The sequence below is a fragment of the Lagopus leucura genome, unplaced genomic scaffold (assembly GCF_019238085.1).
Source record: "Lagopus leucura isolate 7727_CA_CO unplaced genomic scaffold, USGS_WTPT01 Super-Scaffold_100059, whole genome shotgun sequence".
Classification (NCBI taxonomy): Eukaryota; Metazoa; Chordata; class Aves; order Galliformes; family Phasianidae; genus Lagopus; species Lagopus leucura.
The window spans coordinates 3898-30651 of NW_024962305.1; the positions used below are offsets into that span (position 1 = coordinate 3898).

Here is a 26754-nt window from a genome sequence, read left to right on the forward strand (position 1 = left end):
ACAGAGCCCCACAGAGCCCCACAGAGCCCCACAGAGCCCCACAGAGCCCCACAGAGCCCCACAGAGCCCCACAGAGCCCCCATTTCAGGACCTCAGTGGTGCTGGGGGCGCTCAGCTCACTTCCCTCTGCTTGTCTCCCCCTGCTTCCAAACAGCACAAAGGTATTTGTGAGCTGCACCTGTGGGTTATTTCTCATACAATAAAGGTGTCCCTGTGACTCACAGCAGCGATGGGGCACAGTGCAGGGCAGGGCTGTGGCTTAATGCACAAGCTCTGAAGGTGAGCACACGACCCCTAGAAGAGAGAACACTTGAAAAGGAAACAACAAAAAGATCAACACTGATGACACCAAGGATGTTGCTATGAAATTTATATCATTCCCAATTTATTATGCATAAATTGCTCTTTAAAACTGCTTTTATCATACACTTTCTTTATCATCACTGCATAAAGGGCACCAATTGTTGCTGCAAAACACTACAGAGAAAGATCATTTTGGACTCAGTGTGGCACAGCTTTCTTCTCACAGAAACAGCCTGTGGGAGGAGGGCAGGGGTCTGTATTCCTACAGTGAGAAAGTACTGCAACAACCTTAAAGAACAGCTTAAAAAAAAAAAAACAAAGAGAGAATTGCACGTTTCTGCACTCTGCTTGGACCACATGGTACAAAACTGTTTAAAAAGGAGATGATCTGAGGCAATTATCTGATGCATTTGACTGTAAGGTTCTGACTGCATTAAGGCTTCCGTGGTCTGCCCCATGGATTTGCTCAGCAGCACGCAGTCACTGCAGGGAAAGGGCTCAATGCTTCCACATTAATCATACCTACATTTCTCTCTTGGTTTCGCCCTTTATTAAGGTTTATTCTCACACCAGGAAGAACAAATCAAGGGATATATGAAAAAAAAAAAAATAACGAAGCAATGCATCGCTGATTTCTTTAAAGTACAAAGTAAACATTTTAGAAACTAGGTGAATAAATTAATTCCTGGTTAGAAGATGAAGGTGTTCTGTGAAAGCTGTGGTTCTGCACTGTGATTCTCTTGCTACGTTCCCACTCCTGCAGGTTTGCACTCTAACAGGGACACAACAGGGACACAGGATGTCTTACTTGTGTGACAGCCCCAGTCCTGAGCACTGAGCTCTGTTTGCTCACTGGAGACGCTGCAGCTTTAAGGTCATTTACATTCCCTGGCATTTAAGTTACACTACAATATGCAAAAGTCTTTAACAGCATTTGTCAACACTGTCCTCAACGAACTTGGAAATGAAGTTCAGCACTCTGCTTATCAAGAAAGAACCAAACTAAGACACATTTCTGGGAAAAAAAAACAAGACACTGCTTCATTAGTACTGTCCCCACATCTACTGGCTTCGTTACAGCAAACCACAAGTCTCTCTTCCATGATATTTTTCCAGCAAAGGGGAGTCCAAAAGTAGCATTTCCTCCTCAGTCACTTTCATAAGTGTAAGAGCCAACTCGTCAGACTCGGCAGCAGCCAAACGCTGCGCTGCCGTTCGCTCTGCGCAGTCTGAGGTGTAACGTGGAGAACCACGGCAGTGCTGGCTCAGTGATGTGAAGACCCAGGACGCCAAGGAAGGGGAGAACACAACAGTACCAGTCACACACTCGAGCCCACAGACTGGCTTTCGGAGGTTAGAATTCATCGCTTTCAACCGCGTGGAGCTGTGTGTCGTCCGCATCCGTCATGCTGCTCTCTTGGGATTCGTCTGTGCCGACTTTGAAAGGAAACAGAACACAGAAGTGGTCACAGCTTCCCCACGGTTCTTCCACAGCCAGCTCAGCACAGCGGAGCACAGCGACGTCTCAGTACCTCCCCAGCAACGTGAAACTGAGCTCCTCCCCTTCCCCTCAAAACGCTTCAGAGCCATACGGCTTTTCCCTTTGACAAACTGACCTTGCCAGCATCCTGCAGTCCAAATGAACGCATTTAGAAAGGAGTCAGGACCACGAGGTCCACAAACTTGCAGCCTCCTCCATTGAAGGGCTGCTCTCTTGTTACCCCGCACATCAGTGCTCTGCGGTCACTGCACTCGCGATCAAAATGCATTCCATAGGACGCTAAAGCAGCGTCCCAACGTGCTCCTTTTCTTCCAGTTATGTTTAACGGACCGATTAACCCCGACCCCCCACCCCGCCGCTTCCTGGCTCGGCTGCCGCCGCAGTTCCAGCGCTCTGCCTCCATCTTCTGGCGAGAAACGCACTCAGCCCACAGAGCGCAACCAGCCACAGCAAGGGGAGAAGCCTGGTGCCCCAGGAAACGCAGCGCAGGATGAGCTCCCACTGTAACAGCACCATTAGCAGCCACTGGGACAGGCACCCTGACAACTTCTCCAGCTGAAGATTCAGGGATGTGGAACACAGCACGTGTTCCTTCAGAAACCTTACCAAATTCCTTTTTTTCCTCCTTTGGAAGAAGATAAGCACACGGCTTATCAGCTTTATTCTCTATTTTCTTTTACATCACTATTTAAGGCTATCCATTTCACAGCGCCATCCACGCTTCACTGCGCTTCAAGCTGATGACGAGAGGCTGGAGGAGGGGAGAACCCTGCGCCCCCCCCTTTCTGCAGGCTGTGATTCAAACCAAACTCATCCACTACTTTACCTTTGATGGTTACCAGATGGTCAAAGCCTTTTAACCAACATCCAGTTCATCCAACCTCTCCCAAAGCCTCCATGGATCCCTCAGTTACACGGAGAATGAAGCCCTGGAGCTCTGACTGTTAGCCTGGAATTCTCCCTACCCCCAGGCAGGAGGTGACCCCTCACACTGGAAACACCTCACTGAATAACAGAGGGTTGTAAAACACCAACCTGATTCGTAGGGATAACATTCACTGATCTGCTCTTCTTGAGTTATTGGCTCCTCATCATCTGGAAGGTAACGTTTATCGATAGCCTCTTTGATTTGGTTGTTGGCTCCTTTGGGATCTAAGTCCATCGCCCACGAGAAATTCATCAGGGCCAAATGAGTCTGGCCCAGCTTTTTATAAACCTAAAATGAAAGCATGAAATGCTACGCTTACAAGTTGCTGCTTGAAAGGCTGGACAACAAACATGGTAAGGCACAGTAAAGTAACACTTCTGAGAAGCAGCAGATTCAAATATTTAATATACGAGTCCAAAGGGAAGCAGCAAAAGTGTGTAGAAAAAGTGCACGAGTGTTTCTACAGAAGTGCCAAAATTTAAATGAAGTGATCAAATGAAATTAGCAGCCAACAGACTCAAGAGCATAAGGAAGTGGCTCCTCAGATGTAATTGAAGCTTTGGAACTCCTACAGCCTCATTAAGGTTTCCCACTTCCCAAACTGTCACGGAAGGACATCGCCTCTGTGAGCCTGGGAAGGCCATCAGCTGAAACAGACACTGAGGCTGCTGATGGGGGAGTCAAAGACATTTACACAGACATTTAAGCAGCATTTCTGGTGAAGCATCAATAAATTTGAGTGTGGTCCAACTTGAATAAAGGCTCAAATAAGCAACACAGCTGACTGATGGGCAGACCGGCCCAGACAGCCAGCTGCTGCTCCTCTTCTCAGTGTAAGATCTCAACAAAGATCTATTCCTTGCTTTCTAAAACGAATCCTTTCAAGTCGACAGATGTAGAAAAGACAACAGGAGTTTGGGTTATCTCCTCTTGGAGGTAATAAAAATAGCCTGAGGTTGCTCCAGTCTTTTGAGGCTGAAAGCAGACATGTTAGAGCTGTGAGATCACATGCAGCAAGCTTCATTGAAGGCTGTGTGAATTCTCAGAACGCTGCCCCAGATGTAAACAGCTTGGCAACAGGCACCAAGTTTTCTCATCAAGCAGTTTCTGCCATGAAGGAAAACAAAGTACTTCCAAAGACAGGGAAGCTTCACCTACCTTTCCTATTAAGAAGTAAACAAGAGACTCTTTGGGAACAATCTGTTTCAGTTCTTCAAGTTCTTGTAAAGCAGACTGAAAAGGAAGAATAAAAACGTAGCACAAGCTGGCAGTGTGCAAGCAGGCATTGCATCACTGAACTGCAATTCAGTGCTGATGTGAACCTTGAAACTCACATCCAGCACACCGCACCACAAACAGCACTGTGGTCTCACCCAAAGCAGCTCAAGCTTATTTGTTACATCAGTTTCTCATTTAGGACTGTAGAACATTATACCCCAATTACAGGCACAGAGCAAACTGGCTCTCCTGCACTAACATCTAATTTTTTTCCTGCTCACATTCATCCTCTGCTTTCGACTTATAAAACCATCTCCACTGGGCACTTTGCCTACTCCTCACCCCAACCCTTCTTACATTTAACTGCTTAAGTGAGGAACTTCCAGAACACATTGCAGATGAAGTTTCTCCTACACATATGCACACGCTCCTGAAGGTTTCAGAAGCCAGACTACCAGACTTGCTTCTGTTGGCCACAGAGTTCAGACCAGAGGACAAGAGTCCCTGGAAAGACAGACTGTGGGAAGACCCAACCCACCCATAAGCAGGGCACAAATCAGCAGAGGGATCACAACAAAACTGTGTGGCCTCCCATTTTTCAATTGCTGATACAGCCTTTAGTAGCAGGTTCTTATTGCTGTCATCTGTTAGGACCCTTAAAAACAAACCAACACATCTGTTGCCTTCAGATTTTATGATCAAAACCTCACATTTCCCCCTCAGTGAAGGTGGCACTTCTTGGAACAAATGCTTTGTTAGCTGCTCTGCCTGCTCATGCTGCAGACTGCATCCCCATTCACTGCTGCAGCAACTGAAAGATAATTTAAGGTTGTCTGCACCAAATCTTACCTTGTATTTCTCATTTGCAAACAATACAGAAGCCCTATGGAATTTGCATAGTGGGTTCTTGGGGTCAATGTTAATGGCTTTGTTTAGAGTATCCAAAGCCTTTTCAGATTTTTTCAGTGCGTGCTGTACCTGTAACAGAACAGGAATAAAGCCTTGAAAGGGGGAAAGAAGAAAAATACATTTGCCTGGTAGATGTGCTGCTGCATTTCCTGACAGCCTGTTTCTACCAAGTCTTAAACCAAGCTTTCTCCCAGGCAAGCTTATGCTGTCAGGTTGAGCTGGCAGTCCTTTCCACACTGGCTAAAAGCAACTGGGGGAGGGAGAGAGGAGGACTTATTTTCTGACACAATCCCACGGTGACTCATTTATGCCATAAGATCCTCTAACAGGTCTTCTGAACTTTGTTTTGTTTGGTTTTGCACTTCAAGTTCAGGAAGACTGCAGGTGAAGCACAGAGGCAGATCAGAAGATAACAAGGAGAGCTGAGTGCAATCTACTTACGACTCCGATGTGACACAGTAACACTGAGCTCTGAGGATTGATATCAAGTGCTTTCTGGAAATGCATTTCTGCTAGACTGAATTTTTCCTGTTTGTAATAAATCATTCCCAACCCATACCTGCAGAAAGGAAAAAAAGCCATTAATAAGAGAGCATCTGAAGTAAACTTTCATCAGCAAACACGAACTGGCACAGATTCACTATTTCACTGAGGGTATGAAAGGCCTCTATGACAAAAAACGCTCCCAAAATTCACAGCAATGTTTGCAGCTCATTTCTCTCCAAAAGGTGCTCAGGATCACACACAGCAGAAGGGGACAAAGCAAGACTTACCACGCATTATAGTGCCTAGGATTGACTCTGATTGCGTTCCTAAAACAAGCCAGTGCTTTGTCTAGCTCTTCTGTTAACACAAATTCGTGCCCCAGAAGGGTGTAGGCGTAAGCATAGTTTGGATCAACTTGAATGGCTCTCTGGAAGAACTTGATTGCAATGTCATGCTCTCGTTGCAAACTGAAGCAGTTCCCTGCAGCACACCATGCCTAGCAAAAGCAGCATTCCAAAGTTAGCAGACAGTTTTGTTTTACAACCTGCACTGCTGTCACTGATTTATGCAGTCACACATCACTTCCTACTGGATTCCAAATAACACAACAGTTTGAACTATCCTGACCAGTTGCTTCACTGATTTTCCTTCCTCTGGTACGTGACAGAATGACCTCAACAGGTTTCTTTCCAGCAGAAAATCCCAGACTCCACAGTTTTCTCAACTGTTAGGAGCAGATTTATAATCCCACATACAACACACTCTTATTACTTGTGCTGGGGCACATGTTAAAATATCAGCCTGTCTGCATCCCATGTGTATGATATACTACCTGTTATACTACTATACTGCAGTTCAATGGACTTCAGCACATAAATGTTTCCAGAAGGATGTTGCCCAAGTACAGGAAATGAAAGTGCCAGTGAATTACAGCACTTAGAGGTGGTATCAGGAAAGACATTCCTTGTGTTCACACATTGGCATCAGGAGGAACAATCAACCCACAATCTTCCTGGATTAACAGTGCCAATATGAATTCAAATGATAGAAATTAATAGATTGCAGGTTTCAACCTGCCCCATATAAGCTGATATTCTAATGCCAAGCAGCCATTTCAGGCATCATCAGTTCGACAGACAATCCTGCACCTCCCTCTCCATTTTCACCACATAGTTCTCATGTCAGAATGAAATCCTAATCCAGCTCCAGGCCAGGTTCTGGTCCCTGCCACTGATTGTTGCTCATCTCACTGAGCACCACAGCATTTTGTACCTCTGGTGAGTTTTTATCCATGTCTGTTAAATCCTTGGACAGAACTGAAAGAGCAACATCTTTCTGCAGGTGCCACAGTGTCGTTGAATAGATCTCCATGCCTTCTACTCTGTAGTTTTCAATCCTCCTCACTTCTGAAAATATCCTTTCAGCCTAAGAAAGGAAACGAGAAATCAAACTTATGGTTCCACCCAGCCAAGCAGTGCACACAGATCAAAGTTAGAAGCCTCATGTGTCCAGACTGACAGTTCTCTGCCACACAATCACACGATGCAGAGCTACGAGTCCTGCTGTATTTTTATCTTCCCCTCCAAACACAGGAGGTGACTACACTCCAATACAGCTGGGCCAGGCAGAACTCCAGCTGCCCTCCCTGCTTGTGACTCCTGCAGGAAACAAGCACACCAACTGCCAGCACAACAGAGAGAAGGGAAGGTGAGTGGCTGGATTCATCTCAGCTGCCTGCTTCTGTTCTGAAGCAGCTTGCCATCACCTCAGCTGTACAAATGCAGCCAGTCCCCAGGCTGCAAGGGGAACCAGGCCATCGATGGGATCTGTGTTAATTAAATAAGTGTGGGGAGAAGAACACCTGGTTTTAGAACCTGAACTGTTTCAGTGGTATTATTTACAGCACTGCAGCACAAACAGCTGCATGGGCACCACTGAGGGTGAAGAGGCAAGGGGAGAACCCCACAATTGGACACAAGAGGAAATAAGCTCAGCTTTGAAAGCAGTCTGAAGTCGAACTCAACTTCAGGAAAGAGTGACTGCAGACACAGATTCAAAACCAACCACACGCAGCTCCTACCTGCATGTATTCTGCGAGCTCAAAGTAAGCTCTCCCGATTTGGCACAGCACCCAGCCAGTGTTGTAGTGGTGAGATGGCAGATGGCTTAGAATATTTATCGCTTCTTTGCAGTTGTACGAGCACAAGGCTAAATAACCTTTCCCCATGTCACGAAGGAGGCTCATCAAACCTTCTAGGAGAAAAATACAGTAAGTAAAAAAGGGAAAACAGATTGCTGGAACACTTATTTACTTGAAACTGCTAATCCCCATAAGCTTTTCAGTGTGGCACCGCTCCCAATTTTGCATATGAATACCTTCCAAGAGTCCTTAAGCAGGCTTATCCACTCTTAATTCACAACACAACAGTGCAAACTGCAATGGAAGTCAGGCATTGGCAACTTCTTAAGCCAGCAACAGAACACTCAGGAACACGGAAATGGGGAAGCTGGGGAGAAGTGGATTCTGCACTTACACCAACAACTCAAACTTATTTTTTAGGTCTCAGTTTCCACATGTCTGGTATCCATGGACACGTGCTTGCTGCCTGGAAACTTTGTGGAGCCAAAAGAGAGGAATTCAACAGTTTGTCCAGGATTTTCTGTCAAACTGGACAAAGGCTTGTGCTTAAACAAACGGGAAATAACAAGGGAGAAGAGACAACAAACCCAGCTTTGAGGGAAGTTAGCTGAATTACTCATACTTTGAATCGGTTTCCAGGGTTCCTGCCTGAAAACATCTTCAACACTCAGCAGAACCAGAACCAGATTCACTCACTGTCACTTTTTTCTATCCTGTTATTTCAGCTGTTCTCTGTAAGTTAGCTGGAGCATCCTGAACTCAATCACTTTGATAATTACAGAAAGGCAATAACTGCAGGTTGGCTGAAACATAACTGAAGCAATTTTCCCCACCCACTAAACCACAGGGAGCTCATAAGCAGGAGGGAGAACGACTTCACACACAGCAGACAGCGCTAGGACAAAGGGGAATGGCTTTAAACTAAGAGGGGAGAATGAGGGCAGAGGTGAGGGGGAAACTCTTGACCAGAGTGGTGAGGCCCTGGCAGTGCTGCCCAGAGCTGCAGGCTCCCATCCCTGGAGGTGCACAAGGCCATAGATGGGTCTGAGCTGCCCCTGCTGCTGGGGGGCAGGCAGCCCACAGCAGAGTTGCATCTGGGTGGGCTCTGAGGTCCTTTCCTACACAACCATGCTACGATTCCACCATTAAAAACACGGAGCTACAAAGTTGGACCTGTCTGATCGCATTCAAACAGACCTGCTGCTGCCTTCTGTAGCGTAAAAGCCTGGATCTGGGGTGTAACAGTAGATATTTTCCCTTCTGAAATGATGGCAGAGTCCAGTTTGGTAATTTCCAAGCTATCATTTATGTTTGGCTGAGTTATCCCTCCCTTATTTGTTTTACTTTTTGTTTTCCTGTTTGCAATCTTAGGTGGAAACTTCATTTTTAATTTTTTGCTATTTTCCTGCAAGCAAAAAGAACAAAAAAAGTTACACATGTAAAAGAAATTAATTCAACTTCACATAATTAACTTGCAAGTTCAGTAAGAATGTGTTTATGCCTCTTCACAACAGCGCCCAGCTGCTCCACTTTTGCACTTAGTTACAGGCACCTCCAACTCCATTGAAAGCTGTGTTTAACAGCAAAGATCCTCATATATTTAACCACAGTCCACAGGCATCTGTGCTCTGAAGTCCTGCTCCATTGATTAAAGAGCAGGAAACTGACAAGAAAAAAGTGCAGCTTGCTTTTAGAACAAAGCAAGCAACCAAGACACTTCTTCAATAAACACATCCACACAACACAGCCTCTTGTCAACTGGGTTGGCAGCCAGCAGCACCGCTGCACTTGTCCTCCCAGCACACATCTCTGTTTTTGTTCACCTTCTTCCCACTCCCAGTGGAGCACTCTTGAGAATGAAAAGAAACAAGGCACCAAGACATGTTCCACAGAGCCTGATATGAAATGTCAGCTCTGCTCACGATGGAGATGAGGAACCAACTGCTACGACTGATGTGCAGATGGGGAAACTATTAGAGGCATGGGTGAGGAAAGCCCCTCAAAAAGACAAGCGTGGATTCTGTTACCTTTGTTGTGGAGCTATCACTAGTAAAAAGGCGAGAGCTTCTTCGAGGCAGTGAGTTTGGTGGAGCAGCAATTGTTGGGCTCAATACCTGAGGTGTTGTACTGAAAACAAACAGCACGTTAAAGCTGAAGGTTTCGCTTCCGTTCTTTTGAAACAAGAAAATTGTTTTATTGTTGCTTTAAAGAAAAATGCTCAAGTACTGAAGTGCAAGCAGTCCTACAGGAAAGGGATGGAAAAAACCCACCTGCCTGTTCTGTGTTAACAGCACCAACATAAAACTTCCTGTCTACCTTGCTGTCTATTGATGACATTTTCCTACCTGCCAAGCAGATTTAAAACAAACACCACCATCACACAGGAGCCTTCTAACCACTGAGCTCATTCTCCCCAACAAAACAGACACTTCCTCATCCCAACCAGAATCCTGCAGGACAGCCCATAAAGGATGGACAAACAAAACCATCCCTAAATCCTTCAGAAAGAAGATGTAAAAGGTAACAGCAAGCTGAGAGATGTTTCTCTTCCTACCTTGTCTGTGGACCAGAGCTCTGTGTTTGTGCAACGAGGATTGGAGTGACCTCCCGGCTATTCCCACTCTGGGAGAAGACTGATTTTGTTCCAGCCTGGCTGATCCTGGTGACCGCCTGCATAACACGAAGTTTCTACAGGTTTGTTATGATGTCACTGAGAAACCTCAATTCTCTGCTCTAGCAAAGCAAATCCCTTCTGCCTACTGACCAGTGCCCAGAGGAGAACTATTTCCACAAAGGTTTCCTCCCCCCAGTTGTAAGGAGAACCCAAAGCATTCCTCATTCTCTGCCTGAACGTTTGCCCATACAACAACTTCCCAAAACTCCATGCACGTTATCTGAAGACACGAAATCTCCATCTAGTGGCAAGAAACTACATTAAGTGCATGTGCAAGAAGAAAAGGGAATTAAAAAGTATCACATTTCAAGGTCCCTAACGTGACTGAATCTGAGCGTTTAGGAACAGGTTCACAAAGAAAGCAGTTGTCTCATGTGCAGATTTGGTGTTTCACAGAAGCCCAAGTGCCAGCTCTCTGCCCCACTCCAGGGGCACTAACAGCCAACTCTGGTGGTCACACAGAAGAGATGCTTTCTAAGGCACCAAACTGTAAGCAGGACCAACAGCAGCACAAGCAGCAACAGCTGATGCATTATCTGACTTGTACAGGTTCTGTCCCTCCTTTCCTTCTCAATGTCTTGTTATCAGAGGACAGCTGAGGCAGCCAGCACGCAGGCCTGCCCACTCAGATAGAGAGCCTTGGGATCAATCCTGATGTCTCATTCATTTACGCAGGTGTTTCCTAGGAAACTGCCTCCATTCAGTCATGCACATCCTAGCCACAGCTACAACAGCGTTAGCAAACCTGGCCATTTGAAGTGAAAGTGGCCAAGTAATTATTTACATTGGGCAAAGCATGCATCCAAATTCTAAGCTACTTAAGTGTTTGTATTCAGGGACCAGCAGAGATCCACCTCAGAAAGCATCTGCAGAGCAGTGAAATTCCCATCGTGGGGCCCTTGTGGCACACTGAGCCAAGTGACAAAGGAGCAAGAAGGACCTGATTTCCTGAAGCCCTGCATCTATCACAGCACATCTGAGACTAAATGCAGGGCAGTACTACAGCACAAAGGCACATGCAACTTCTGGATTTAATAATACATTCAAGTATCCTCAGGTTTTGTTTTTAGAAAGGAACAAACGGTTCCTTAACTGCCATCAACATCCCACCTCTCATTTGTCACTATGGCAACTATGATAATTTCTTCCTGCATAAAAAAAGATAATTTGTAGTTTCTTCTAGACAAGACTTAGCCAAATGAAACAGCACTCTATCAGTCAGCTCCCCACGGACCACCAACAGTATTTTGATCAGATCTGATGTAAACTAGAATTCAGGAACTGTCTGCAAGCTGACTTGAAGCTCCTAGTATTATTTGAAGTTATCGCTGAAGATACCTACAGTAAAGAAAGAAATCAAAGTGAAAACTTCAAGTTCTGACTGCTTTCAGACTCCAGCTTGCACTTAAGTTTCCAGTCCTTCCCAGTTCAGCTGTTATTGCCTGTACATTCCTGCTGGGCTGCAGGAGGACGGAAGTGATGGCCCAGGTTGCCCCTCAGGCCTGCCAAGCAACACCAGCAAGGCAGCCTGCAGATAAATGAGTAACCAAAATGAGGGGCAGGAGGGAAGGTTTGATTTACCAGGAAGAAAGGATTCCTCACTGGGAGCCTTCCCTGTCTTTACAAACCTTTGGGAAAACAAAAATCTGTTTTGCTATCAAAAGAAAGTGACAGAATGAGTTGAAAACATTTGCAGCACAAACACTGCTCGAAATACAGTTGCTGTCTTCCTTGCTGCCTTATTTGCTCAGCTGAAGAGAAAGGTTTTTAAAATAATAAGCTTTTTGTTGAGGCTTTGGGAACTGTGAAACTGTCACTACTTCAAAACAGACCATTTTACAGCAGATTTCATTTCAACTGATGCTTCTTAAAAGTCTAAAGAGTTTTGCCAGGGAGATAACTGGCCCATCACATCCAAATGAAGCATTCATTTATAGTGTTTGCTTTTTTTTTTTTTTGAATCTGCATTATGGATTCTCCTTTAAAAGTAACCAACAGAACAGCAATTGCATCCTGGAACACAAAGTACCTTCTTTGAAGGTGCTCCTGTGGATGGCACATCAATTACAGAAGAGGAGTTGGTGTAGTTTTGTAAATAGGATCCATCTCCAGGGCTTGGGGTTTCTAGTGGCAAAATTCCAAAGCTGAGAATAAAATGAAGAGCAAATGCTTAAGTCCAAATGTTAGGCCATAGAATCAGACCAATTCTGTGGCCAAAGCACAGACCCAGATTATCAGCTTCAGTGCAGTGATTTAGGTTAACCCTGATATCTTCCAATCTATTCTCTTCTGTGTTCCTAAACTTCAGGAATAAGAACACAGAACTTTCTTTACCTCCCTCCAAAAACAAGCAATAAAATCAGATAACCCAAGTATTAGCAGTTGTTTCTGTAACTGAAACAGCATATAAGGAAGATTCTTATATTTACATGCTCTTTAGAAGAGAGACACTTTTCCAGGAAAGCTCTAAGAGCAGCTTCTCATATCAGTTCTAAAGAACACACCTCTGGAATAAAGACTCTTCCAGTGTGACTGCAGCAATAAGAAACAGTGAATCAAGAGCTCTTCCCCGTTCTAGACATAAAACACCAGCTGCTTGTTTAAAGAACAGAAGAGATGAACACTGGAGCCAAGAGGAGTCGTTGAAGCTGCTCTGCTTCTGCAGCTCTGTGCATAATGCACCATCAGCAAGCCTTGTGCTGCACGACACAACCCAAACCAAGGGGAGAGCAGCTAACTGTAGCAACAATCTGTTAGGAAGGCTCACCTTGGAGTCAGTGGGCTCAAAGCAGCAGGTCCTCCCAGTAAACTTCGCCCAGTTTTTGGTTTATTTTGAGCCTGTTTCGACAAGATGGCAGTTCCTGACCCAAGAGGGACAGCATCTGGTGAAATTACAGCTGAGTCAATGTAAGACATTGAGGAGTCTGTGTTCAAAGAGGAATATTTTGCATTGGAGGACTCTAGGTTGATCCTGTTCAACTCCTAAAAAAACAAAAGGCAGCTTTTAGTTACCCATGCAGTACAGCTTCTAATTCACATTTTAAAGTGAAGCTGGAAGGACTGCTTGAATACAGTGATGATGGCAAAACTCACAATTGTGTCTTGCGGTGTTTCCATCAGGACAGTCTCAGGCTGTCTGTGGGAAATGTTGTGATTAGACACCAACGTTGTGCAAGTGTTAGGCAGACAGCTGCTGAAGTTCTGTAAAGATGTTAATTTAAACGTTTGGTCGGGGTCTGGTTTTTCACCTGTAAGATTGGAAGGAGATTTGAATAGAGTTCTTCCTCAGTTCCCATGCTGAAGATTCAAGAGGAATCAAGGAGCGGGGAGACAAGTGTACTTTAGGAAGAGGGCATTTTCGTTTTGTTCTTTTAAAAGCCCTTGCACAAAAATCAGAAGTGCGCTTCCACTGCAAAACCCTGGACAGTTTAATTCATTGAATTCAACTGAAGTTAGTCCCAGAAGTGTGGTTTCTCAGGGTATCCTAACTGCAGGTACCAACATAAGGGGTGCTGTTAAACCCAAAACCTAACAGTCATGAGAACAGAACGAGGCAGAAGCTCTGAACACGGGTAAAGCATTTTAAATCCATCATTACTCATGAGAACACTCCTGAAGAATTCTGCTGGCATTTTGCTTACTAGCTTTGGACAGGGAGTAAAAACAGTAAAAATACATGTTGTGCAGTGATGGCAAATTGGAAACTGGGACTTAACCAGAAATGCAGAAAACATCTTCGTTAGGAAGTCAGCTCTGCAGACCTACCTATTTCACACAGCGATTCAAAAGGGGACCAGAGGAAAGGATTTAAACTAAGGCTCTTTTGGTAACATTCTGATCCTTTGGCAAGCCGGTCTGTCTTGCTGCAAAAAGAATGCAACAGTTTATCAGGAAACTTCAGAACAGAACCTTTGTTTGAGATGCTCTCCGGGAGAAGAATAGAAAAACAAAAACATGTTAAAGAGTCACAGCAACATTCCTCAAGCCACAGAAACAGAGCAATACTGAGTTACTTGGCACAGTTGTGCACAGGTGGCAGCTTAACGCCGCCCATGGAATTACTTCAGCACTGGCCTGGTTTGAAAGCTTTCATTTTTCAGAAGGCTGCTGTTGTTGTTAACAGTCCCAAAAAATCTTCCTATTCAAAACTTTTCAAGTTCAGCTCAAGAACTTTTCAACTTCAACTCTTCACAGTTAAGAAAAATTCAAGTGGTAACACTGGGAAACGGATTTTGAGAGCTTCTCTTTAGGAATATCACAGACCTTAAGTTGTAAGAACATGACACTTAAATACATGTTGAACACACAAGAGGGAAGCCTGTTTTCAGGCACTCAGATGTTCTGGGTAGCAGACAAACCATGCCTGCATTCCTAAGCTGGATGGCTTCCATAACTATCTGTCTGCATCTATCATTCTTCCGTGCAGGCAGCACAGCCTGGCCCCACAACTGACACTTCTACATCCTGCCTTGGCTGAATTTTTCCTTATTTTGGCTAACACTGATTCGATCACAACCAAAAGCCCATGGCTATCACCACCCAAACCCTGGGCTCTGAAAGACAAAATGAACAAAGCAGCATTACCAGTAGACATGTCCCAGTAAGGAGAGCGTAAAGCACGCAGAGTCACCGAACTCCGTGACAATGTCATCATGGCTTTTCTGTTTATTCAACACTCCACCAGATAAGATCTGCTCTCCTTCTGCAAGCCTTTTTAAAAAACAAGAGGTTTAAAGGGGTTACAAGGCTCACAGCACTGGCAGTCCAGTGTTTTCACCCTGCTGCAAACAAAAACAGAAATCCACTGTCAGTGGTCACAAGTTTCAAACGATGTACAAAACAGTTCCTGCAAATTAACATTAAATAATTGATTCCTCTTGTAATGTGGAGCATGCAGAACTTGGGAGCCCAATATCCCCACTAGGGAAAAGAAAAAGAAAAATCCCATACCACTCCAAAACTAGCAATGCATAATAGAGCGTGACTTCCCCAAAAGAGCCTGGTTTTGGGCACTACACTAAGGGAGAAGCAGCCTTCACTGAGATGATCAGAGGGCTGGAGCAGCTCTCCTATGAAGAACAGCTGAGGGAACTGGGCTTGTTCAGCTTGGAGAAGAGAAAGCTCCAGGGAGACCTCATGGTGGCTTTCCAGTGCTTGAATGGAGAGTACAAACAGGAGGGGAACGGCTGTTTGTGAGGGTGGATGGTGACAGGACAAGGGGGAATGGCTTCAAACTGAGACAGGAGAGGTTTAGGTTGGATATTAGGAGGAAGTTTTTCATCAGAGGGTGGTGAGGCACTGGCACAGGTTGCCCAAGGAGGCTGTGGATGCCCCATCCCTGCAGGCATTCAAGGCCAGGCTGGATGTGACTCTGGGCAGCCTGGGCTGCTGGTTGGTGACCTGCACACAGCAGGGGGTTGGAACCAGGTGAGCACTGTGCTCCTTTTCAACCCAGGCCATTCTGTGATTCTATGATTCCAGGAGCTTCATCTTTGAAGGTGTTTTACCTAAAACACCACTCAGCTTGGCTTTGTTTCCCAGCTGAGAAAAGCAAGCTGTAAGGCTCTAAGCTCTCATTTCATAAGATCCAACACTGGGATACTGTTGCTTTCACAATCCCCTCCTGCCTTCACATGAAATCGCTTTCATTGGTAGATGCTCTCATCAGGGCAGACCACTCTCCCAAGAAAACAAGGCACATTTCTATAAGTGCCAGTCTAAGTTAACTTCTGAAGAATCTTCCAGAAATCCCACCTACCTAACTGAAATCAGCTCAGTGGTGCTGTACACATCCAGACTTTGTAAAAGCAAGGGAGAACAATCAGCTTCAAATTTATTCTGTGGGGACCTTCCCAAGTAGAGCACTAATGTGATTTCCCTTTCAGTAGAAGATGCAAAGAAACCTGTATCCTAGTAGCTCCAAGAGTGCTAAAACAACGTCAGAAGAAATGCAATAAAACCAGACTTCTCTGCTACTCTTATGAAATCAGAAGATTTGCCTGCTAAAGAAAGCACCAAAGCAGAAAGAGCTGCTCCAAGAGACCTGTGTTTTGGTTACACATTGCAGATAGGATCCTGACTGCCACCAAAACAATCACATCACACCACACCAAACGACACATTTCACCACCCACTAAAGAAATGAACCTTTTTCTTTTGGGTAATTGAAAGAGGGCCTTTTTAAATGGGAGAAAACCCAAACCCCAAACCCTGGAATACAAGCTGTCACGTAGGAAAAAAAGCCAACACTTAATCTTTTGCAAAGAACCCAGCTGTATTAAAAGGTCCTTGAACAAAAGTTTCTCCTTCCTTTAGTTCCTTATTCGCTCCATCTGCAGCTCAGCCAGACGTTGTTTGCTACACTGGAGCTGCAGCAGCCCTGAAGGTCTGCACAGAGGCAAAAACACCTTCAGTAACAAACTCTCTGGGCATCACGGAGGGGCTGTAGCTCAGACATTTCATTTATGTGCTCTTACTGCTAGACTGCAGCAAGCAGCAGCAAAGTACCTCCCTGCTTACACCTCGTTAAGGTTAATCCTGTTCTTGGGGCGGGGGGTAATGCAGCATTCTTTGGAATGGAATCCAGCTGTTTTGTTTGCTTGTTTTCAGAAGAGATTTTTTATCTGCCATCCTCTCCCCCCATCCACCCCCAGCATTAACTGGGTAACAGGAGCAAGCTTACTGTCTGAGGGAAGCAGCCTGCCCATTAAATCCATACAGGAAACACTTAATGAAATAAGCCAGAGCATCACAGAAACACAAAAGCAAAACAATCACTTCTCAGACTGGTCTGCCTGAGCCACCTCAGCAACCAATCCTCTCTCCTCTCCCCTTGAAAACTCCTTTGCAGGTTATTCAAGACCTTCTGGAGGTTTCTGCAATACGGGCTATTGCTCATTAGGTTCCTATCTGGAAGCAACATGAATTGAACTTAAAATTATCTTCAGAGTTGGAGGGCCAATAAATCACTAGTTCACACGCTCTGACAGCTACGAAAGAGAAATTAAAATGAAAAAAAAAACACATTTGTAACCCTGAAACAGAACACAGAGGGTTCACTTACTTGCTGAGGTCAACACAACATTTTGCAAGCAGGTATTTACACTGTGGAGTAGTACAGCTGTGTCCCTTTAGGAGCCTGTATGCTTTATATGCCTTTCCTGAGCGGTAGTAACACGTTGCCAGCAAAAACAGTGCTTCTTCTGAATGTACTAAGAGAAATAAAATGAAATCCATCAGTTGGTCGTTTACCACTGTAATACAGGGAACTGGTGGGAGCAGAACGCAGCCAGGAGCCAGATACAAGAAAGGAAGTAGTAACTTTAGAGAAATTCATTACCCACTGGAGCGTATTTCTTTATTTGTCAGCATGTAACCAGCTTCCACACGCTGCTGTCCTGCACAGTCACACCAACTCGACCTCTATTGTTGTAAGAGAACTTTGATCCTCCTGGCTACCCAATGGCTACAAGCATTAGCCAGCTGCTGTTGAAATGACAGCAAGCCAAGCAGAGCTGTTACTTCTAGCAGAGAAGTGCTTTAACCTGTTGGCCACGCCACCTTTGGGCTCCGAGTGTTACCAGCAAACACCAACCAGGGACCCTCGGCAAAGAGCTGGGCTGCACATGAACACTGGCACAACCATGCTGGCAGGAAGAGCCTCCCTAAGGAAGCCAACTTCAGCTTAAGCAGCCTAACTAATAGATCTAATCCTAATTACAGGATTGAACTTTCTCTATCTGCAATGTTACTTCTGCTTCCCAAAAGCATTTGACTGTGTCTTTTGACATGGTTTACACAGATTTTTATGATGATTAAAATAAATCACTTACCAGTCACTTCCAACATTAAATCTTCGTCCTTTCCACTGCCTATAATTATTTAATCATGATCATGGTTTACAAGTTACCATTCAGATGCTTTGTCTCATGATAGGGACAAACCCTCCTCTAAATCTTCTTCCTAAAGCTGTAAAAACTGTTACAGGTTTCTACATTCTGAAAGAACTTCATGCTTCAGGACAAAATCATCCCTATCAGAGCAGAAAGCCAGAGTGATCAAGACACAATAGCATTTTCTACGACAGAAACTCGAGTTGCTTAGGATGAATCATGTCTGCTTCCACTCTTCTTCCACCGCGGAGCTGTATTACGTACTGCCCTGAGAATGCTCTATTCAAAGAACTGGAGCTGGCATCCAGGTTTAAAAGGCTGAGGTCAGACTTGCTGATTGTACTTGCACTTGCAGTATAAAGGACAGAGCAGCTAATCCCTCGAGTAACTTTGAAACCTTACTGTATAATTGTCAGCTGAAACTTAAAACACCAGAACACACATTGGCGAGGCAGCAGTGAGCCCTGCAGTGCTGTGAACTTGAGCAGCAAGCCGTGGCTGTGTGAACTACCCTCACTTCTCATTCCCTCTTCCAGTTTTTAAGGGGTTGAGCCCTGCTCTTTGTTCAGCACTAAGCCATGAAGCATTCCATGTCAAAGAAAGGTGGCCTACGAAGGCAAATCTCTCAAGTGCCCAATTAATTAAAAAACTGATATTACTTCACTTTTTCACTTAACAAGCAGATGGAATTCAGCACTGAAATCGAGACAGTTATGAAGTTTCTTTCTGTACTTGCTTAGAATCCTCTACAAAAATCAGGAGCAGCAGCCCACAGAAACCTCTTGGGGAACTTACTCAAATCCTCTGCTCCACTGAACACCACTTTAAGGGTCTGTCATCACCTGGACAGTAACAAGAGAAACTGAAGGCCCAAAGGGAGAGCAACATTTCTTCAATCTTATGCTAAAAAATCCAGATCTTTTTGATAACTGAAGTTAAATCAATTATTTTATCCACTAACTTAACACACTTCAAGTGTCCTGAGCAAATCCCAAGCCACAGATGTCCCCACAAAGTGCAGAACTTAAACCTCCTCTGAGGGTAAAAACCCTACTGCTGTTATGGAATCAGTGTGTTTGAGCTCAGCACCCTCTACTCTGCAGCATAATTACTTACTGTAACCAGAAGCAGGGTGTTTGATTGCTTGAATCAAGGGACAGCAAGCTGCTCCATCTCAGCACTGTTGGCCACTGAAAAAAAACCTGTCTGAAGATCTCTATAAGAGAGCTATCCTGCAAGGATTCCTGCAGCAGCAGAATAGGACAGCATACTGCTACAAAGTGGACTCTATTTCTATGTGCTTGGCAATTACTTTCCATCTAGCACCTTCCTGAATCTCAGAACGTGCTTTGTTCAGGGGAGATGAACACACAGCATGGACCAGGTTACAACATTTGGTTATGGTGTAAGCTCAAGTCTTGCTTAGCCTGAAAAAATTAAATGTGTGCTTGTTATTTGATTGTTAAATGTTATATTGGTGTTTTTTTCTGTTTCCTAAGGGACTAAGGGACAATAACTTCCAAACCAGAGAAAACTGAATACCAGTATCAAAGAGGAAGAAGAAGAGAGCAAAAAGCTTATCTGAGGTCATAGAGTAAAAGATAAGGAAGAAAACAGACTACAATAAAAGAAGGAAGTTGGTCTTTGAAGGACAGAGAAGCGTGGATTCATGCTGCTGTGCATAAGGCATCCTAGAACTGACAGCACACTCCTAGCATTGCACAGGAGATGTTTATTTCGTGTTCCAATGCTCCCTGTCTCCATTTTCCTCTATGCTCTTTTCTCACGCCCATAAAATCCTTCCAGCTACGACACTGACACAATCAGTGCATCTAAATGGGATTATCAGCATCAGGATAACTTGTGGCATGCACTCTGCACCTCTCCAAGATGACTTCAAGAACTGCAGGTCTTCCAAGACCCTGAAAATCTCTCCCATTGCAGGCTGCACAGCATCGATGCAAACGTTACACTTAGAACACCGACTCTGAATTTAACTTCTAAGGAAGCTTTACAAACAAACCAACAACAAACAATGCAAATAGAAAGCACTCCTGTTACGCTATTTGATTGGCAATCCTGCCAATGGCAGGGTGTTGGGGTCAGCCATCTCTGAGGTCCCTTCCAACCCACACCATTCTCCGATTCTAAGCTTTCCCAACTGAACTGAGAAACATTCTTCCTAAGCAGAAAGTTAAGCTTTATTATAACAACTAGAGCAGGACAACACAGGACCAGAGGCTCAAAATCTTAAATGAGCACTGAGGAAACGTCACGTTCATGTCTGCAAAGCACAGCAGTACTCACCTTCTGCATACAACCTTTCTGCGAGGAACACCGCGTCGCGGTAAGCATAGTGGTTAAGTGCTTGCCATATAGCAGCCTACAAGACAAGAAAACAAAGAGCCTGTATGTAGAGAAATTTCAGAATGCACAACTCATCAGCTCTTACTGTCAGAAGGTGCAGCTCAGCTTTGGTTCACCGGAGTTGTAGGAAAGTTTAGGGAAAAACACGCAGCTTTTGGTGACTTCAACTCTTAGTGGCAAGGAGCTTAAAAACGAGACAGCCATCTCAGCACTGGTAGCACAACCCAACCTCAGAACACAGCTGGTTCCCACCAGTTACCATATACACCATCTGTAAGTCTCAACCAGTTACAGTTTTAGCCTAAGGGAACACGGATCACTGCAGACCACCAAACAATACAAGCAGGAAGAACAAAGCCAGCCCCCAACTTTTAGCACAGCACCGTTCTGCTCTTGGCCTAAGGAAGAAAAAAAAAACAACAATAATCAAGGGAGCCCAACCCATTTTAATGCATTGTGCATAAACCCATTTAAACCATCTCACCTTGAGGTGTGACAAACTGAAAAGCAGCAGGACTAGGAGCCCTGTCAGGCTGTCAACACAAGCCTGCTGCTGGTTAAGCGCACAAAGCACTGAGTGTTCTCCTTGATGAGATGTTGGCTGGGGTGACCCACTGCTTTTCACTGCCATTTGCTTTGGGTCCTTGCTTACCATTTGCTGCACTGATGAGGGCTGAGGTATCACACAGGAGTGTGTGCAGTGAGGTGGACAAACAGATCTGTGCAGCCACATGAAGGCTTTTTAACTTCTGCATTTTGCTCGTGTACGTGGACTTGGTCAAACACAAGTACCTGCATGAGGGTACCAATATTCCTTTTTGACAAACACCAACATTCAGTGTGTGGAGCTGACAGCGTTCAACCCTTAAGGATGACATTACTCCAGTGAAATGCAAATTAAATGCACATACAGGTGCACAAACTCTGTGCACCACTGGAATAGCTGCCACAATTACTTGCACTGCGTTGCTATCAGCCGAGCTAAAAGCAGGAGCTGCCCTGCAGGAGGATGGAGAGGGCTGGAGTACATCAGCCTCGTTACACCACCCTGATTTTCCTCAGATCAATGAAAGTATCTTCAGGAAAGGGGTAGGGAGGAAAAAGAATCCCTCATAACATTGGCTTGGTCCTTCTCCATCATTACCAGCTGTGATCTGTGTGCTTCTCAGAGGTAAGACAGGCTGGGACCAGGACTGCAGCTCCAGTTGCAAAGCAGCTTCCCACAGCCAAACTGCCATTTTGCAGCAGTTCTGTTACTACTGATCCAAACAAGAGCTCAACTGATGAACTCAAGGCTCTGTGGTCTAATACTTCTCCTATATTTATATGTAACTGCAAACACAAACAGAACCTAGATCCCAATACCACAGACATCCAAAACCAAGATTAAACTCTCAGAGAGAAAGAAACAACGAATGCTGTCTCCAGCAGGAGATCTAAGTGCCAATTTCACATTTCCCCCCCCAAACATCACAAACAGTTACATGGACCATATGCTACTTCTTGCAACACAAACTCGACAAACTCAGGGTGTGAAAAAAATGTGTGAGTTCTCCTTCAGGGAAGCCTACACATCTTTATGAACAGCACACAGCAGAGTTCCCAATCACTATTTAGATATCTTATACATCACCTCCACAGAGGTATTTTCTCCTTGGTCAGTAGGTCCCAGCTGTACACTTAAAATCAACAGGTACTTTGAGCCCGTGTCAAGATAATTAATTCTCTGCAAATTACAATGCAGAGGTGTTATTTCTCTCCAGTTGCACTCCGCACTTCAGATAACTTCAGCCACAGCATCTGCATGAGCGATTGCTGCTTTTACCTTGAAAAGCTCCAAGGCTGCGCACTGCTGTGGTACGAGAAGTACTGAACAGAAGGAGGGTGTTAAAATCTTTCAGACTAAATCCAGGTTAAGGCAGCTCAAGGTCTCCTTTTTCCTCCTGCTCTCCAAAGCAGCTCTTCCTTCACCCAGCCACAAGTGGCATTCAGATCAATCTAGCCAAGCAGAGCTGTCCTGGAGTTAAAAGCACCGTCTGGGCACACGCACAAAACAAAGGGATGGGGGTGGTAAAAAATAAAATAAAATCAATGTTATCTGCCTTCCCAAATGAGAGCAAGTTGCCAGAAGATGTTGCCAAAGGCTGAGAGGGGACCCAAGCCATTCTTGGCTAAATCACAGCCATGTTATACAAGGTATGCTACACAGTGCCTCAGAGAACAAGCCTTGCTGAGCAGAGTCCCACTGACTGCAGAAAGCCAGCTGGCAGAATCCCTCTTACGTAATAGTCGTCATTTTGCAACTAAAAAGGTGCGAGTTGGAGTTGTGCCTTCAGCCGATTCTGACAGCTGGATCCTCACATGTGCTGCCCATGGGGGCGGGGAGGGAGAAGGAAGGTGCAGGGATCAACCACACCGGTGCAGAACTGATTTTCTACAGGGACAGCACGAGACAAAGCCCTAACTTACACAAACTGCCACAAAGTCTTGCTGCCACACCCCTTAGGAAGCAAGTCTGGGACTGGAGCATCACTGTCCTTATAGAGCAGTGGTTGAGTTATTTTCTAGCTGAGGATCAATGCATCCACACCACAGTGCCACAATTAAGTCAGACCAGAAGAGCGGTTTGAAGCAGAAACACTTTGGGGGCGTTTATCCAATAAAAACTACTCAATGCTGCAATGCTTTGGGGCAGGACAACCCAGTCTTCCTTTCCTCTCTGCAGTAGTGATGAAATTTTACACGGACTGCACCCACCAGGACGCAAAGCAGCCATCTCAAGCCATCTCCCCGGGGCTGAGAAAAGCAGCTGAGGCGCTGTGGCTGTCATGTCTGTTCTGTGAGCTGCAAACAAATGCAGACAGGAGAGAAGCTTCAAGTGCTTCGGAGTTTTACCGTGCTTCCAGAAGAGGTAAATCTCCAGGCTCCAGTCACCCAACCTCCTGAATATACACATAATTTGTGAACGCAGAGCAAGCAGGCGATTCCAAAACCACCACACCAGCTACAGCTCTATGGCAAAGCATCCGCAGTCAGAAGCAAGGAAATAAGAGCCAGCTCACACGTGTCCACCTTCAACCCAGAAGACCCTGTGCACCATCCAACCATCACTCCACGTCTAACCCAAACCTCTTGAAGGGTAAGCCCACACTTCTGACAGTTACACAGCCTTGGGAATTACTTCCCAAGCTTTCCAACCTATTGACATGCTAAGCAATCACTTCCTACCACATTTTAACGTTTGTTCAAGGTGAGGAGAGGGGAAGACAGAGTTTCCAGTGACAGACTTGGCTATATTTGCTAGCTACAGAGACTCTGTCGAGTAATCAGACACTTATTGGTACTGCATGCTTCCAGCCATGGCAGCAGTCGTGGAGTTCAAGCATCGTTCATGTGGGTCACAGCAGATGATCACCTTGAGAAGCTGAATCCCAAGGAATGCCTTCATTTTGTTTCCATGATGTTTTTCAGAACTATTTGGAAGGCATCCAAACGCACAAGAGGTACAAGGCCTTGCATCTGAGCTGAAGAGATTTAAGCTGACCACATCAAGAAGTACAACAGTGGTCTGTTGTCTCCATAAAATGAGTAAAAATACTAGAAGCTGAGAGATTGAATAAGCTAACAGAAATCTAACCAGTCATTTTGATGTCTTTTAGGACATTAGTTTTATATAATTAAAATGTCACACTTTTAAGGCAACTGAGAAACAGATTTCTAGTATTTATCTGTCAGACTTCGTGTATCACAACAAAAATGAGTTTGCCCTCAATATCAGCCTCGTAGGCATCTGAGGAGCTGGGGGTGAAACAACAAACAGAGAACATCTCTACAGTTACAACAGCAGTACAAAAGAGAAGTAGTGCCTACTTATTGAAGCATAGCATCAAAAAAGTACAAATAAACAGAAAATCAGAGATAAATGCACGCACTCCAGCTAGAACGGGAACTCAAAAGCACAGTTTAACCTCATTCAAGCTGTGTACTGCAAAATGGAGTCTGGTGATTGGACACACAATATCAGTGCAAAAAGAAGCGTGAGCCGGTACAGAAAGCTTCTGCAGCACAGTGCTCACAGCTGTGGCACAAAGAGCTGGGGCCTGCAACTGCAGATCCAGGCAGAACCAAATGGCAACCCTGCTCTGGATGGTCGCACTGGCAACTTTCCTACCTCAAAGACCAACAGTACAACCAAGGCCACAAGAAGTAACAAATCCTACACTTATCAGCATTGCTGCAAGCAGGGAACAGCAACAGCACTGCTGACTAAAAAGTTATTTGGCACGTGAAGAATCTAAATAGGTACATTCAATAAAGCAAAGCCCTAGCAAAACTTTCAAGCAGATAAAAGCTTGAGAACAGCAATAGGCAGGTCCTTACCACGCATTTCTACCAGGGAACTCTCAGAACAGCCAATACTTTCCTCTTGCTTAGTCTAATTAGCAGAGTGGTGCAAACGTTAAGTATTGTTCCCTGTCATTCCCTTGGTGAGGGAAGCTCCGACAAGCTTTGACAAGGCATTCTTGCTTCCTTTTCTAACATAACCCCATATTTTCCTAGAACACCCAGCTGCTAAAAAAGCAACAGCAGAAATCCAAAGGTTGCAGCAGTGCATGCGCAAGACCATGAAGAGGAGGTGCCCAACAGCCCAAATCGTTCCTACCAACACATTGTCCCTCACTCTCTGAGCAGAGCAACAGAACAGCAGCATCACAAATGCAAGGCCCTGCTCTATCAGAGTGCCATCGCTGCCTCCACCTCACACAGGCAAGGTCAGGCCAGCAGGGTGGTGGTTTTCCACAGAAGTCCTTGCATCCTCTCTTCATCCTCTTCTCCTTGAAGGAAGCACCAAGCCAGACTGTTCACTATGCTTGTTACAGACAATCATCTCTATACTACCAAGACGCTTACAGCTCCAAAGATAACAAGAAAAATAAATGCGTTAAGAAGCTAAAAATAAAAAGAGAACATGAATGGGATTATTATACTGTTAGAATTACACAATTAGAGTAATGCACATAAGGGAAAAAAGTAGGAAGAGACAGCCAACTCCTATTCTGTAAATCATGCCTTTGCAATGGGATGACTGAGAACAGGAGCAGGAAGCCATCAAGGCAAGACGTGAAATAGGATAGAAAAAAACCACGATTATGTTATTTTTTCTCCCGTTGCAGAGATACAAACTCTCCACGCCAACTCCCGGGGAACGAGGCACGTCCTCAGCCGGGAGCCGAGCACGTTTCGAAAGGAGACAGCGGCGCAGAGGTGAGCCAGAAGGGCTCAACAGGTCTCCCCGGGGAGCTGCGGGGGAGCGGAGCGGCCCCGTGCCGCCCGCAAGGCGACGGAGGGGGCGGCCAGCCCCGGCCCAGGGCAGCCCAAAGGGGCGGTGGGGCGGCCCGTGCAGCGCGGGGGGGGGGGCGAGGGAACCCGGGAGGGCACGCAGAGCCGCAATGGGGCCCGGAGAGCTGCCGTAGGGCCCCGCCGCCGAGGAAGGGACGCCGAGAGCCGCCCCCGGGAGCGGCCCGAGCGGAGCGGGCCTGCCTCGGCCTCAGGAAAGGGCCCGACGAAGCGGGCGGAGCCGGACCGGGCATCGGGGCCTGAGAGCGGCGGCGGCCCGAGCCCGTCCGCCCGGGGGTCGGTACCTGGACGGGTTCCTGCAGCACCGTCATCCTGCTCCCCTCGGCCTCCTCCGCCTCCTGCTCCTCCTCCTCGCCGAGCCCGGAGCGGGGCGGCCGCGGACCCGGCCCCGCCTCACTGCGCGTCCCGGCGGCGGCGCGGCGCGGCCCGGCCCCCGCTCATTTAAACTCGCAGCGACCGTTACCGGGGCAGGCGGCGGGGAGGGAAGGAACGAGGTGGGCCAAACGCCGAGTTCGCCCGAAGCCGCCGGCGGAAATAGCCGAAGCCGCTGCCGGAAACACCCGAAGCGCCGGGCGGAAAGAGCCGAGCGCTGACGGAAAACAGCTGGGAAAGCCCTCTCGTCAGGCAAACGGAAGCGCCTCAGTCGGCGGAGCCGCCCGAGTGCGGCCGGAGAGAGCCGAGCGCTGAGGCGGGGCGGGGCGGGCGCTGAGGGGCGGTGGGTGGTTGCCGCCCCTCACAGCGGCGGGCGGCGGCCTTGAGGTCTCGGGCGGCCCTGAAAACACGTTTTTGTCAAAACGAAATAAAAAATAGCGCTTTTTTTTTTTTTTTTTTTTTTTTTTTTTTTTAACCTAAAAGATGAGACTTCGGGGCTAGTCAGGAAAGCTCAGAGTCCCTCGGTGGTGGTTGAGGTGCCTGGGTCTCCTCCCACAGAGCGCTGAGGTGCTGGCCCACACCTCTGTGGTAATTCCATCCACGTTA

At 46.0% G+C, this 26754-nt stretch overlaps 1 protein-coding gene across 4 annotated transcripts; it reads right to left on the minus strand.

The window, feature by feature from the left end:
• Nucleotides 1–355: 355 nt before the first annotated feature.
• CDC27 (cell division cycle 27) lies at nt 356–26166 on the minus strand. Of its 4 annotated transcripts, none has more exons than XM_042886542.1 (19): nt 26061–26166; nt 20359–20434; nt 17223–17370; nt 14744–14869; nt 13925–14022; nt 13253–13407; nt 12927–13141; nt 12189–12303; nt 10040–10155; nt 9513–9612; nt 8683–8890; nt 7426–7595; nt 6618–6770; nt 5633–5841; nt 5301–5418; nt 4800–4928; nt 3891–3965; nt 2840–3020; nt 356–1740 (listed from the first exon to the last, which is right to left on the minus strand). In XM_042886542.1, exons 1-19 carry the CDS (start codon nt 26085–26087, stop codon nt 1658–1660), a joined length of 2502 nt encoding a protein of 833 aa, XP_042742476.1. In that variant the 5' UTR covers nt 26088–26166; the 3' UTR covers nt 356–1657. The 4 variants fall into 4 exon arrangements, with proteins under 4 accessions (XP_042742476.1, XP_042742475.1, XP_042742474.1 ...); XM_042886541.1 differs by having other exon boundaries at nt 7426–7598; XM_042886540.1 differs by having other exon boundaries at nt 10040–10173.
• Nucleotides 26167–26754: the final 588 nt, after the last annotated feature.